Genomic DNA, 13,042 nt, shown 5'->3' on the forward strand with positions numbered 1-13,042 from the left:
AATGACCATGCTCTGATACACGATCCCAAACAGAAGAGCCTTCCACTCTGCCAGGTGGAAAACTACTCTCCTGACCTGTGTTGGGTTAGCTCTTTGAATGGAAGGCCCTGCTCAGATCCTCATCCTTGACGACTGTCTACACAGTCAACACCGCCCCTTGCTCGTACAAGTTGGCCTACAGCTCCCAGTCATAAACAGCCCAGGGAAGATGCATTGGAACATCCGCAAAGCCTACTGGAAGAAATACAGTGAAACTTTGGATAGGAGTGTTGCCACATCCCACTCCACACCATCACTGTAGATGAAGCCTACAACTGCTTCTGCAGCACTATCTACAAAGCTGCCTACTCAGCCATCCCACAAGGCTACCGACCCCTGTACAACCCATGCCTGGATGAAGAAAGTGCTGCACTCCTACAAGCCTACAAAACATCAAGGGACCCTGAGATAGCAGACCATCTCATTGAATCGCTAACTACAGCTCGGTGAAGAAAATGGGAGGAAACAGTAGCTGACCTGAGCTTTACACACTCTAGCAGGAAATGCTGGAGCCTCATCCGCCGTCTAGGAGCTGCACAAAAGCCCCCCAGCCAAAACCGAGCATCCGTCACACCCAATCAAATTGCATCCTACCTACTGGCAAAAGTAACTCAAGACAAACCCACAAGAAGAGCAGTTTCATCTGAGCTAAAGAAACACTAACAAGTGCTCAGAGAGGATAGAATTCCCGAGCCTTTTGAGGTTGATGAACCTGAGAAAGTCCTGCAGGGCCTGAAATGTGGAAAGGCAGCAGGATATGACAACATCTCTCCAGAGTTTATGAAACACTTTGGCCCCTGAGCTCAAACCTGACTGACACAAACTCGATCCCAAAGAAATGGCGGACAGCAAAATTTATTACCATACCAAAACCTGGCAAAGACCACAAACTGCCAGCCAGCTACCACCTAATTTCTCTACACAGCATTCCTATCAAAATCTTGGAACGACTAATTTTACAACGTATTTCGTCAGGAATAGAGGAACTTCTTTGTGTGGATCAGGCAGGTTTCCGCAAGGACCACAGCACAGGAGAACAAGTACTGGCCCTATCCACCTTCATCGAAAATGGTTTCGAGAGCAGACTGAAGACAGGGACCGTGTTTCTCGATCTCACAGACGCCTATGATACTGTCTGGCACAAAGGCCTCCTACTCAAACTCACAAAAGCGCTCCCTGCCTGGGCAACGGCAATAATACAAACTCTGCTGACAAACAGAAGATTCAGAGTTCACCTCGGTCAGAACACGAGTGCATGGAGATGGCAGACAAACGGGCTGCCACAAGGCTCAGTTCTAGCTCCAACGTTCAATCTCTACACAAATGACCTACCCACCACCAAATCCCGGAAATGTATCTATGCAGATGATATCTTTCTGGCATTTCAAGCACCAGACTTTGATCAACTGGAACGGGTGCATCCAGACGACCAATTTGGAAGAACATCCTACCAACCGACTTCACCATCCAGTTGGTTTGGAAAACAGAATGGGAGTCCAAGGAGGTCCCAAACAAACACTTGGTGCCAGACTCCAACCAACAGGTCCCTGGCACTAACCTCACAAGATAAAAGTGGTCCACACTCAATCGTTTCAGGACTGGACATGGCCCCTGTTTTGCCAGCCTTCACAAATGGGGCAGTAATCCCACCCCACTGTGTGCTTGTGGAGAGGAGCAAACCATGAAACACATCATAGAAGTTTGTTCTCTTCAGACTTAAAGGACGGTTAGTCACCCTCCATACAGCAGACCAGGAGACAACTGCTTGGCTTAGGGACTTTGCATTCGCTAAATAAATAAATGTGAGCTGTGTGTGAAGCTGAACAGCGCGAAGTAATGCTGCCCTCAAAATGTGTGCTGACGCTAAGAAAAGAAAAGTTGACAAGGAGTGCCGTGTTTTCAACAAGACATGGACTGCCAAGTATTTCTTTACAGAAATGAAAGGTAAAGCCGTGTGCCTGATTTATATAATTTGAAATATAATTTGAGTCGCCACTACACAACCAAGCATGAGGAAAAATACAGAAATCTATCTCATAAAGATTACAGATAAAGAAACATTAAAACATTTTTTGTTGTATTGATGTGTTTCTATAAATGTGTTATAATTCACAGTTTGAGGAAAAGTTAAAGAAGTTAAGAATAAATCGTACTGATTAATACTTTTTTTAAATTTGACCTATACAGCACAATTTCACATAGCTTAATATAAATATAAACAGAATAATTGTAATCTTCTAATTACCAGTACCAGCTATTTAAAATAAATAATTTAGTGCATTTTACAGTGGAAGAAAATTGAGCAGGTTTAAGTTATCGTTGGTATGGCCCTCTGACACGACTCAGGTTTTTCATGTGGCCCCTTGTAAAAATTAATTGCCCACCCCTGTGTTAGACAATTTGAATACTCTATGTTGTTTATCGGTGTGAATCAGTCGAAGATGATTGTCTATACATATATGCCCTGGGATTGATCACTCCTTGCTAAAGTCAGGCAAGAAAGTCAAGCAAACTAAGCTTTCCACCAGATCGTAGAGCCATCACTTGTTGTGAAAGTACTTCGAAAATTGTTTGTAAATCAAGTTGTCTAAAATGGCTCATTTGCTTTCAATAACTAATTTCAACAGATTTGCTCTAACGCGTTAGAGAATTTGATGTACAACCCCTCTTCCCACCAAAAATAGTGTGAAGGGTGCTGTGCAGTGGTTGACTGGTTATTCGGTCCACAGTGCAGAGGTTGTGGGTTCAATTACCGCTCCAGCCTTTCTGTTTGGAGTTTGCATTTTCTCCCTGTGCCTGCGTGGGTTTCCTCTGGATTCGCCGGTTTCCTCCCGCGTTCAGAAAACATGCATGGTAGGCCGATGGAGTACTCCAAATTGCCCATAGGTGTGAGTGCAAATTCGTTACTGTGCGCCACCCAATTGGCTGGCAATCAATTCAGGGTGCCCCCCGCCGACTACCCAAAGTCAACTGGGAAAGCCTCCAGCATGCCTGCGACCCTTGTGAAGAGAAGCAGTTCAGAAAATGGATGAAGTTGAAGGTGTTGCTGGTTAATATGGATTACAGTTCTTTGGATAAACCAAGTTTGTTGATTGAAAATGGTACATAGTCTGCTCAGATCAACAACTTTCTTACAGCAAAACACTTGATTTTTTTTAAACTAAAGTTGTGATATTCTATGAACAATCATGTACCAATCGGTTTACTTTGCAGCTTACAGTTTTAATGTGGTCCTTAATTGCACAATTCGTATAATTTTCCCTTTGAAAGCATGAGCACCTATGCATAATGTGTATACAACTATTAATTTGTGGGTGCCTCCCCATTTTATTTTGGAATAGAATGCCCTTTATTCACTAACCATTTTTTGAAAACTTTCTAAACTTTAGATGCTTTAGTTATCAATGCTTTTTAATTTTTTTTTTCTTGCTTTATTTTAAATTAGATAAAAGTACCCTAATTTAACATTTTCTTATATTTTTCAAAAGAAAAGAATACAACAGAATGTCGGCTACACGGCTCTGTAAAAAAATGTAAAGTGTGAAGTGTGCACGTCTCTGAAACTTAGTAGCAATTAGTATTTAGCATTTGTTAGGGTTTGCAGAATATCTTCATCGTATGATTATGTTGGAATGTAACCTGTAATAATTTAACTAGCTTGTCCTGTCTTAACAAAAGTAGTAGACCAAAGTGCTAAGATCTTTTCAACTTATTGACTAGCTGCAGAGGAAGCAATCAAAGTTGCTTTGTTTACAGAACGTCGTAAAAGGTCCCCTGCTATGCTTTGATCAGCAGGGGACCGTCTTCACCTTATCCTGTGTGTTCCCACACCCCCACTTTCAACCCCACTCTGTTTCTCTCAATAAATAAGCACCTGACGAGGCCTGAGTCAGACTTCATTCGACCATCGCTGTAAGCACAGCGACGAGTGAACTCTCCGCCTGCAGGTGTCTAAAATGACTTGCTCGACTCCTGTGTGGTTCTTGCAAAATAAGTTAGAGTGAGCACCACCCTAACAGCATTTTACTTCTCTTAGTTTTAAATTATTTCAATGTTGGTTTGTATTTCTTAAACAAAGCAATACTTTTATCCATTTGTGTAGCTTACGTGATGTCATTACAGGAATGCAAAGCTGTATCAAGCAAGAAGGCTGAGAGGCTGGGCGGGTCGGAAATCACTTTTGCTAATTATTTTTGTGGAAAGAATAACTGGGTGGTAAAGCAAGTGACAGCAACTTGACAGAGAGCATGATATTGAGTAAACAAAAGAGTGACAATTTTACAACCTAACTATCTGAGAGGGTCCTCCAATCAACAAATGCACCATCACTGCTAAAAAAAAGGGTGAGGACAATGAAAGGGAAGCAGTTTTTGGGTGACCTGGCGAAATAGGAGTGAATATTTTAACTATAGCAACTTAATAACAATTTGTGGCTGTTTTCCATCAGTGATGAATAGGGGTGTAAATCGCGGGTTTTGTCACGATACGATATCATATCCATACAAAGAACTACGATACGATATTTGCCGATATCTTAAAGCCTGCTGCGATTCATTCACGATATATCACGATATAGTGCTCTACGATCAATATATATATTTTTTAAAATAAAAAATATAGAACAATATCCTGATTTATAACAATTCATACGCAAAATCAACAAGGTACTGCAAACTCTTTATTTAGGAAATTACAAGAGTATTGTAGTATACAAAGTGCTTATTTTAACACTGAACTTTGATGTCGTGTTTTTTCTTTAAATGTGCGGCGAGATTTGTGCTCCCTGAATATTTGATCACCGCATGGCAGGATTTACAAACTGCACGTGTCTTGTCCGTTGAGCCATCTTTTCTTTGGAATCCAAAGTGCTTCCAAACGAATGACTTGAAGCCTAAAGGGGAGCAAATTTCCTCGTCTTTTTGGACACTAGCCATAGCACCAGCCCAGGAGCCGCGTACTAGTTGTCGACTCCCCTTTCACGTTCCTGCTCTGCTCACAACACAACGCCGCGCACTGCTCCCGGAAAGAGGAAGCAAGCAACAATGAGCTGGATTTCAAAATAAAGTCGCGTCTAATGTCCGAGGTCAAACACGGCGATATAAATCGATGTTTACGTTTAGTATCGATGCCAATAAATCGTAGAGCATTATATCGATTAATCGATGTGTATCGATGAATCGTTACACCCCTAATGATGAACTATGTGTTTTTAGATGTGAATACACCGTGGTAACATTAATTAGGTTAAAGGTAACCTCAAAGATTTTAGTATGGCCCTTAGATTAATGAGCCTGGTTTTAATAGAAGTTCACCAATGATAGTGGTCGCTAACTAATACTAATTAGCACTGTTTTATAGAACGAAACAACATTTGTCCAACTGAGTATGAGGAACAAAACCTGAAGCCTTTTTCTTCTTGTTGAGAATGTGAAAGAAGCCTAAACCAATTCCCTTACCTTTTGTTCATGACTGTAAGCCAGAATCCAGTCCTCTTGCTCGGGATGGAAAAGTAAGCTGAGGATGTAGAAGTTCAGTCGATACTTTTGGTATGTTGCACCTTCATCAGAACTGATCAGAATACTGTTCTCCACTTCGGTGTCCGTTAAGAGCATAATCTTTGGAAAGAATAAGATACGTAAAACAAAAATTGAAAGTTAACAGCATAATCTTTGGAAAGAATAAGATATGTAAAACAAAAATTGAAGGTATCCATCCATCCATCCATCCATCCATCCATCCATCCATCCATCCATCCATCCATCCATCCATCCATCCATCCATCCATCCATCCATCCATCCATCCATCCATCCATCCATCCATCCATCCATCCATCCATCCATCCACCCACCCAGCCCCACTTTCTACTGATTATCCGTAGTTGGGTTGTGGCTCAGCAACTTTAGCATGGACATACGTACATAGTACATACATACGTACATACATACATACATCCACCCACCCATACACCTATCTATCCACCCAACTCATCCATTCAACCATCCAACCAGCCATCCATTCAACCATCTACTCACTTTCTACTGGTTATCTACTGGACATAGTCTCTCCAGCGTGTCTTGGATCGTAAGACAATTTTTATTTTTATTTTAATTGGGAGGAAGCGGGCGGGGTAGGGAGGGATCCTGCTTTACACGTTCGGCACTCAGCTTCATATGCATCACGACCCACATTTTGGCGTTTCAGTCTCCACTCGCTGGCAAGCACTCGCCTACTTCCTCCTCATGTACACACACAAACACACACAGACACGCACACACACAATCAGCAAGGTGGCTAGATTTGAGGAGAAGGGCGTGACTTATTTGCAAACGATTACAGAGAAACCTGGAATAGAGTGAAATGGAACGAAGTGGCAATTCTATTGACAATGTACTGTACATGTGAGGCAGTCGAAAAAAATCCCGGACAGTTTTGGAAATTTCCTCAGGCAGATTTTTGGGGCTGGAAAGTAGGACATGTCCGGGGAAAAGAGGACGTCTGGTCACTCTACTTCGTGCACCTGTTCTGCTGGCATTGCAGCCTCCCTTTAATCAGGCATTTGTAGAATTAAAACACAAAGTGCATACTGTAGTTGTACATTCATTTTGGTTATACTTATTTTGATTAGACCGTATTTTTTGTTATATTACTTGAATACACAATTATACATCACAGTGTTTTTTGTAAAAAACAATACACCTCCTAACAGTTTGTCTTGGTAGATGTCGTTCTATGATTACCCTTGTTTATAAAAGCAAGTGGCAGGGCGGCACGGTGGTGCACTGGTTAGCACGTCCGCCTCACAGGTGGTGGGTGGTAGATTTACATGTTTTCTCCATGCTTGCGTGGGTTTCCGTTTTCCCCCACATTCTAAAAACCTGCATGATAGGTAGGGATGGGCGATACCAATGATTTTGGAATCGATCCGATACCAAGTATTTCCTACCCAAAATACCCGATATTCGATCCGATATCGATACCGGAAGTGTAATTTCCCGCCAAAAAAACAATTTAAATGCAGTGGCATTCTTGCTCTTGGAGAGTCATCTATTGAATTTTGTAGAAAAAAGTATTACGTCATGTACATGTATTATTAACCTTTTTAGACATTAGTGCATTAGTGGAAGATGCATATTAATAGTATAACTTTAATAAAAAGGAGCTATTCTTTACTTTTTTCTCTCTCTCTCTCTGTTGTTGGTACCAACAGAGATGCAGGGCTTAATCGTCATGAGCAGCAAAACTATCAATTTGTAAAGCCACTGGATACTTACATTTAATATTGTAATACTTTAGTGTTGTTTATAGGAAGTGGAGTTACAAATAAAACGTATGGCGTTCGACCACAACTTGAAAAGGGGAAAACTTTATTTATAAATGACTGACTAAAGCGTAGTAATTATTGCTTCAAATAGCACATCAACCACAAATGCTTACGATTTTTGGTTAGCACCTGATACCTGGATATGTCTTGCCTTTCTGAAACTCTAAGGTACTTTGGTACCTTAGCCTCGGTGTGGCTGCAGGGTTTTCCGTCGCTGCCTTAGTGTCTGCGGCACGTTTCAACTGCAGCTCTTCATGAACCGTGGGGTGAATTTTGCTTAAATGTTTTGTCAAGTTTGTGGTGTTGCCACAATATTTAATTGTTTTGTGACATATTTCACATTTTGCCTCGTTGTTATTAAGTAAAATATAATATCCCCAAACCAGACTTCTCTTGCGTTCGGACTGGGCCGCCGCCGTGGCCATGCTTGTTTGTGTTTGTTTGGATTGGAACGGGGGGCGGAGGAGGAGGGCTTGGCTTGTGAGAAAAGGGGGCGGGAGCAGAGCAGAGCAGGACACGCCGGTGCAGCAGACGGAAGGAAAAGTAGTGCTAGCATGAGTGCAAGTCGTCAAATTGGAGCAGAAAAAAATGAGGAAAAATATAATTAAATAATTGTTAGTATCGATATTTTAGCTAGGGAGATCGATACTCAAAAATAAGCAGCCTGGATCGATATATCGATATTTTGGTATCGATCCGCCCATCCCTAATGATAGGCTGATTGAGCATTCCAAATTGCCTGTAGGTGTGTGTATGTGCGCGTGTGCGTGTGTGCCCGACTCGCAATTGACTGTCTCCCGCCAACTGTCCGTCGACAGCTCCAGCACGCCTGTGACCTTCATGAGGATAAGTGGTTAAGAAAATTGATGTATTCACACAAAGAAAACTCAAATAAAACAACAATAATTCCATAAAATTCATTAATACATATAAAACTGAATCACGCCTGCGACCCTCATGAGGATAAGTGGTCAGGAAAATGGATGTATTTACACAAAGAAAACTAAAATAAAACAACAATAATTCCATGAAATTTAACATATATATGAAATTGAATCATATTAAATGTTAGTAATACATAAAATGAAGAAAGTTGCAGAATTAGTAATTGGCTACCTGTACTCCTGTATTAGAGGATGGGCATCTGTGTAGTCATGTGGAACAAACTTCCTCAAAGTTTTTGTTTCTTACTTTCTTCTTTATTAATTGACAGCATATCATAAATAAGAGTATGGCTACTTGCTGCACTGAATATTCATTTAACACAAGGTAACTCTGCCATTCTGTGTGCCTGTAAATCTAGCACATGAAAGCAAAAGCAGTTGACACACTCATCAGAATTATGACTTGGTTTATTTCTGCTGCATCGGTGAGGTGCTACCAGATGTTTGATCCAGTGGATGAAACAAACGCAGCTCTTTTGATGTGAGGCATTTACTGTCAGGGCTCATGGAACACTGACTTGACATTTTAGCTCACCCAGACCCCTAACAGACCTGACAGACTTAGTTCCTGCCTTTCCCTTTAATTGGCTTCCTTTCTCATTTTGAACACACTTGTATGTAATGCAGGGATAGTGCTACACTGGTTTGATAGCCCCAACAAAACCTGTTTAGTCTCAGTTAAGCCGCTCCAGCATTTTGTTTGATATTATAAAATCAGAGTTAGAGTCAGCTTTATTGTCAATTCCTTCATGCCAAGACACACAAAGAAATCGAAATTACGTTTCCTCCATCCCACGGTGACGAGACACAGTACACGAGTAACATACAAGTAAACAACGGGGGAGAGAGTTCAGGACCCCAAAAGCCTGGAGATCACAAACTTCGCCAGAGGCGAGCAGTGCTTGCATCCCACTACAGAGTCCCAGCACCATTCGTCACGGATGTAGATGCGCATTCCACCTCCTCGCAATGTTCCCCCTCGTACAATGGCCCGGTCCGCCCGATAGCACGCTTGCCGCTCCAGATGCACAGCAGTTACGCACTGTCCGGTTTGTAGATCTCAGCAGGCACGTTGATGCCCAGCGATCGAACGTTCGCCAGAAGAAAGGAAGGCACGGCCGGGCGAGCTGGGTTTATGAATTACTTTATGAGCCCCCTTGTGTATCGGTCAAGCCCCCTTTTAGCCCCGGGAGAGAGAGAGACATAATCTGGAGCCGTTCCTCATGTACCATGTTTTTCCATGCATAATGCGCAAAATGTAACTAATTTATTGTCCTAAAATCTGGGGTGCGCATTATGCATGGGTTGTTTTAGGAAACAAATTAATTTATTAACAGCATTAAAAAAAATATTTCACCGAAAAACTACTATCAGTGATTCTCATTAAATAAGACACTGTTATTATGAATAACAGTTTCCATGACTTCAGCGCCTGTAGGTCTGACTTATGAAAGATGTTTATCTAATGAGGTGAAATCACATCAAACGGCAAACATTCTGACCAAATAAATCATCTTGAAAAATCAGTGAAAGAATAGAAGTTTGGGTGGGGGGGGGCGACTTATATTCAGGAGCGACTTATATATGTTTTTTTTTTACAAATTTTTACTTGATCATTAACACATCACTTACTTACAAGTATAGTTGACCACCTTACGTTATTTTTAGTATAGTTGATCACTTCACATGCTTTGATATCTTTATCTTGAACATTTGGATTTTGTCGAATAAATTGCCCCCCAAAATGCGACTTATACTCCGGAGCGACTTATATGTTTTTTTTCACATTTTTGGGCATTTTATGGCTGGTGCGATTTATACTCCGGAGCGATTTATAGTCCGAAAATTAAGGTAATATAGAAATTACTAATAAAGAAATCAAAAAGGCAACACGGTGACAGATTTACTGAAAATCAGAGCAGAGCGTTAACTCACAAACACCTGGTGACAGAGGTGAGGAAATGGGAAACGCTTCCTTAAAGTCGGCCTTAAAAACTTTAAAAGTTAAGATTAGTCGAAAATAGATGGTCCATCATAAACTTGCCCCTGTACTTGACTTTTGATCCGCAGTTTGTCGGTGAAAAAAGTTTTGCTGAGTCTTCAAATTAGCTGTCAACCGCTCCACTGTAGCCGCTCGTTCATGTGTTGACTCCTAGCATTGTTAGCATGCTTCGTAGCAAAGTGACGGATAATATTGTACTCATTGCAACCGTTTCTTGGCATATCAGACATAACGGCATTGATCGGACTTCAACGAAAAAATATTTTGTTGTCAACTCTTTTATAAACACTCGGCACTCAGTGTCAACCTTTCTTTTCCCTGAGCCACTCATTTTGATGGAGGGATTCCAGGGGAACGTTTGTGGGTGGCTTTGGCGTAAAACTGTATCTGAAAGCTCAGTGCGTGAATTACAAGAATGCTGACGTCACAGCCCACACTCGAAATTCGGCACTGATAGAAATACAGCGCGGAGTGTGCCGCGTTTCTCTATCTATTGGGGAAATGCAGTCATTGAAGGGAAAATGACCCAAAACAATGTATAATAATACAATTTATTCAGGTTTAGCGGGCCTTAGTTTGCCCATGTCTGATCTAGACCATTGAGTCTGGAAATACACAATTATTCTTATTATTATTGTACATCCAACCATTATCAGTATCGCTTGTCCCCAGAAGGGTCGCAGGCGTGTTGGAGCCTATCCTAGCGGGCGGTAGTCGGGAGACAACCACCCTGGTTGCCAGCCAATTGCAGGGCACACAGGACAACCATCCACACTCGTCCTCACATCTTTGTGAAATTTAGATTTCCAATTTCCATTATCTACCGCTTATCTGGGATCGGGTAGTGGAGGCAGCAGCTACAACAGGAAATCCGAACCCTCCCTCTCCCCAGCCAGGCCAGCCGATAAACATAGTCCCTTCAGTGTGTCTTGGGTTGTCCCCTGAGTCTCCTTCCGGTGGGACATGGCCAGAATACCTCACCAGGGAGGCATCCTAATTAGATGCTCGAGACACCTCATCTAGCTCCAATCAGATGCAGTGGACGGGGGGGTGGAGGCTTTCACATCACATGCAAATCTCACTAGTGTGTTTGGAACCGTAAGAGTTTATTTGGCAATTGATTTGGTCTGCACCATGGTGTTAATCCCTGACCAACTGACTGCATTAAGAAGGATATAAGTGATGGTTTAAATTAATATGAAGTAAAGTTTTTTTTGTGGAAAATGTCCTCCTGTAGTGCAGTGCAGTGTTGCCACTGCATTGCACACTGTTTTTAAATATGAATGATATGCAAGAATACATTTTTATTCATAATGTCCTTCAAAGTCGGTGAACAGGAATACATTTTAGAGTACCTCCCTTTCCACAGTCTTGAACCCTACGCAATAGATGGCTGAATGTAAGCTATTTGGTGCTCCAGGCAGGTGAGATACTGTACATCTGATTGGCAAGTACAATATTGTAATCAGTCGGCACAATTCTATTCTGCAGTCATCTGCCAGTTGGGGTCGGCTTTCTGCTGGGGTGGACATGTCGGGAAACTCCCCAAATTCCCAACGGCCACCACACCCCTGTTGACCTGAGATGCATGATCAGTATGGGCAAACAAGGGAAATGTACAGCAGTCCACACAGTACACCTCATCATCAATCTTTTTATTTTTTGATGTAATAATGAAAAACGCATCCCCTTGTAAGAGCAGTTCCATTTCTTATTCACTGGATGACTATCAAAGAGAGAGGTGGCATCGAAAGCGCTGTTCTATGATTTATAGTTTTAGGTCATTTATTGTATCGAGATCCCCTTTTACTGAAAAATCAATGTGCAGTCATTCTTGACATGATGTTTCTTATCGTTTGATCATAAGAGCGGATGAGGATGACATATCTACTGAACTAACGTGCCGCTGCCTTGGTGTTTGGCAAGAATATAGACTCCTTTGAAAAGAATCATAGACTGAATTCACTCATTCATTTATCTTCCGAACCGTGAGGCCCAATACAAAAAAATATATACATATCTAAGCAAATTGTGTAAAGTGAGTAAGTGTAAAAATGAGAATTTAAAACTTGGGAAAACACTCAATGAAGCTGAGGCTAAAAGGCCCAACTTCAATCATTTGTTGCAGTTTATGTTTTTTTTATAACTAAATCAGTTGACTTTGCAAGTCATTTTAATCATTTTTTAATCAATAAAGTACCGTAGTTTCTGGACTATAAACTTAAGTATCAGCCAAACCATCTAAGATTCAGGGAAAATACTGTTTTGTTCATATATAAGCCGCACTGGAGTATAAGCCACAGTTTTTTAATTTTAAATTTCCATATGTAAGAGGATATTCACAAACTATAGAATATCATCAAAATCATGATAAATACATAGATAAGCCGCACTGGACTATAAGCCCCAGGGTTCAAAGCTTGTGCAAAGAGTAGCGGCTTATGGTCTGGAAAATATGGTAACCACAATTAGAAATCATATTTCCTGTTAGTGGTATGATTTCAAATTGCATTGCAAAAAATAAGATTACCAAAGACAAGGCATGTATCTTTTATGAAGATAGAAGACGAATTTATGAAGTTGTGCCACGTGGGTAAATGGCCTACCAGCAATGCACCTTTTCGTGTACTTCCTGAGCATGCAAATTGTTGAATTGCCATGTTGCCTTTAGACTTTTGTCCCAGAAGTCCTGGGTCATACCTCTGTATTACTACTTTACTCATGATTCACTTTCT

General features: G+C 41.3%; 1 protein-coding gene across 2 annotated transcripts in view; it reads right to left on the reverse strand.

Annotated features, from left to right (window-relative positions):
- The window catches only part of LOC133151487 (VPS10 domain-containing receptor SorCS1), a 214,455-nt gene that overhangs the window by 122,002 nt on the left and 79,411 nt on the right, over positions 1 to 13,042 (reverse strand). For both annotated transcript variants that reach the window (XR_009713916.1, XM_061274566.1), the window contains exon 4: positions 5,496 to 5,654. Coding sequence is in view for 1 of the 2 variants with exons in the window: in XM_061274566.1 (XP_061130550.1) it covers positions 5,496 to 5,654 (159 nt within the window). In the remaining variant the exon portion in view is untranslated. The remainder of the gene's footprint in view (positions 1 to 5,495; positions 5,655 to 13,042) is intronic.

This window comes from Syngnathus typhle, linkage group LG3 (genome assembly GCF_033458585.1).
Source record: "Syngnathus typhle isolate RoL2023-S1 ecotype Sweden linkage group LG3, RoL_Styp_1.0, whole genome shotgun sequence".
Taxonomy (NCBI): domain Eukaryota; kingdom Metazoa; phylum Chordata; class Actinopteri; order Syngnathiformes; family Syngnathidae; genus Syngnathus; species Syngnathus typhle.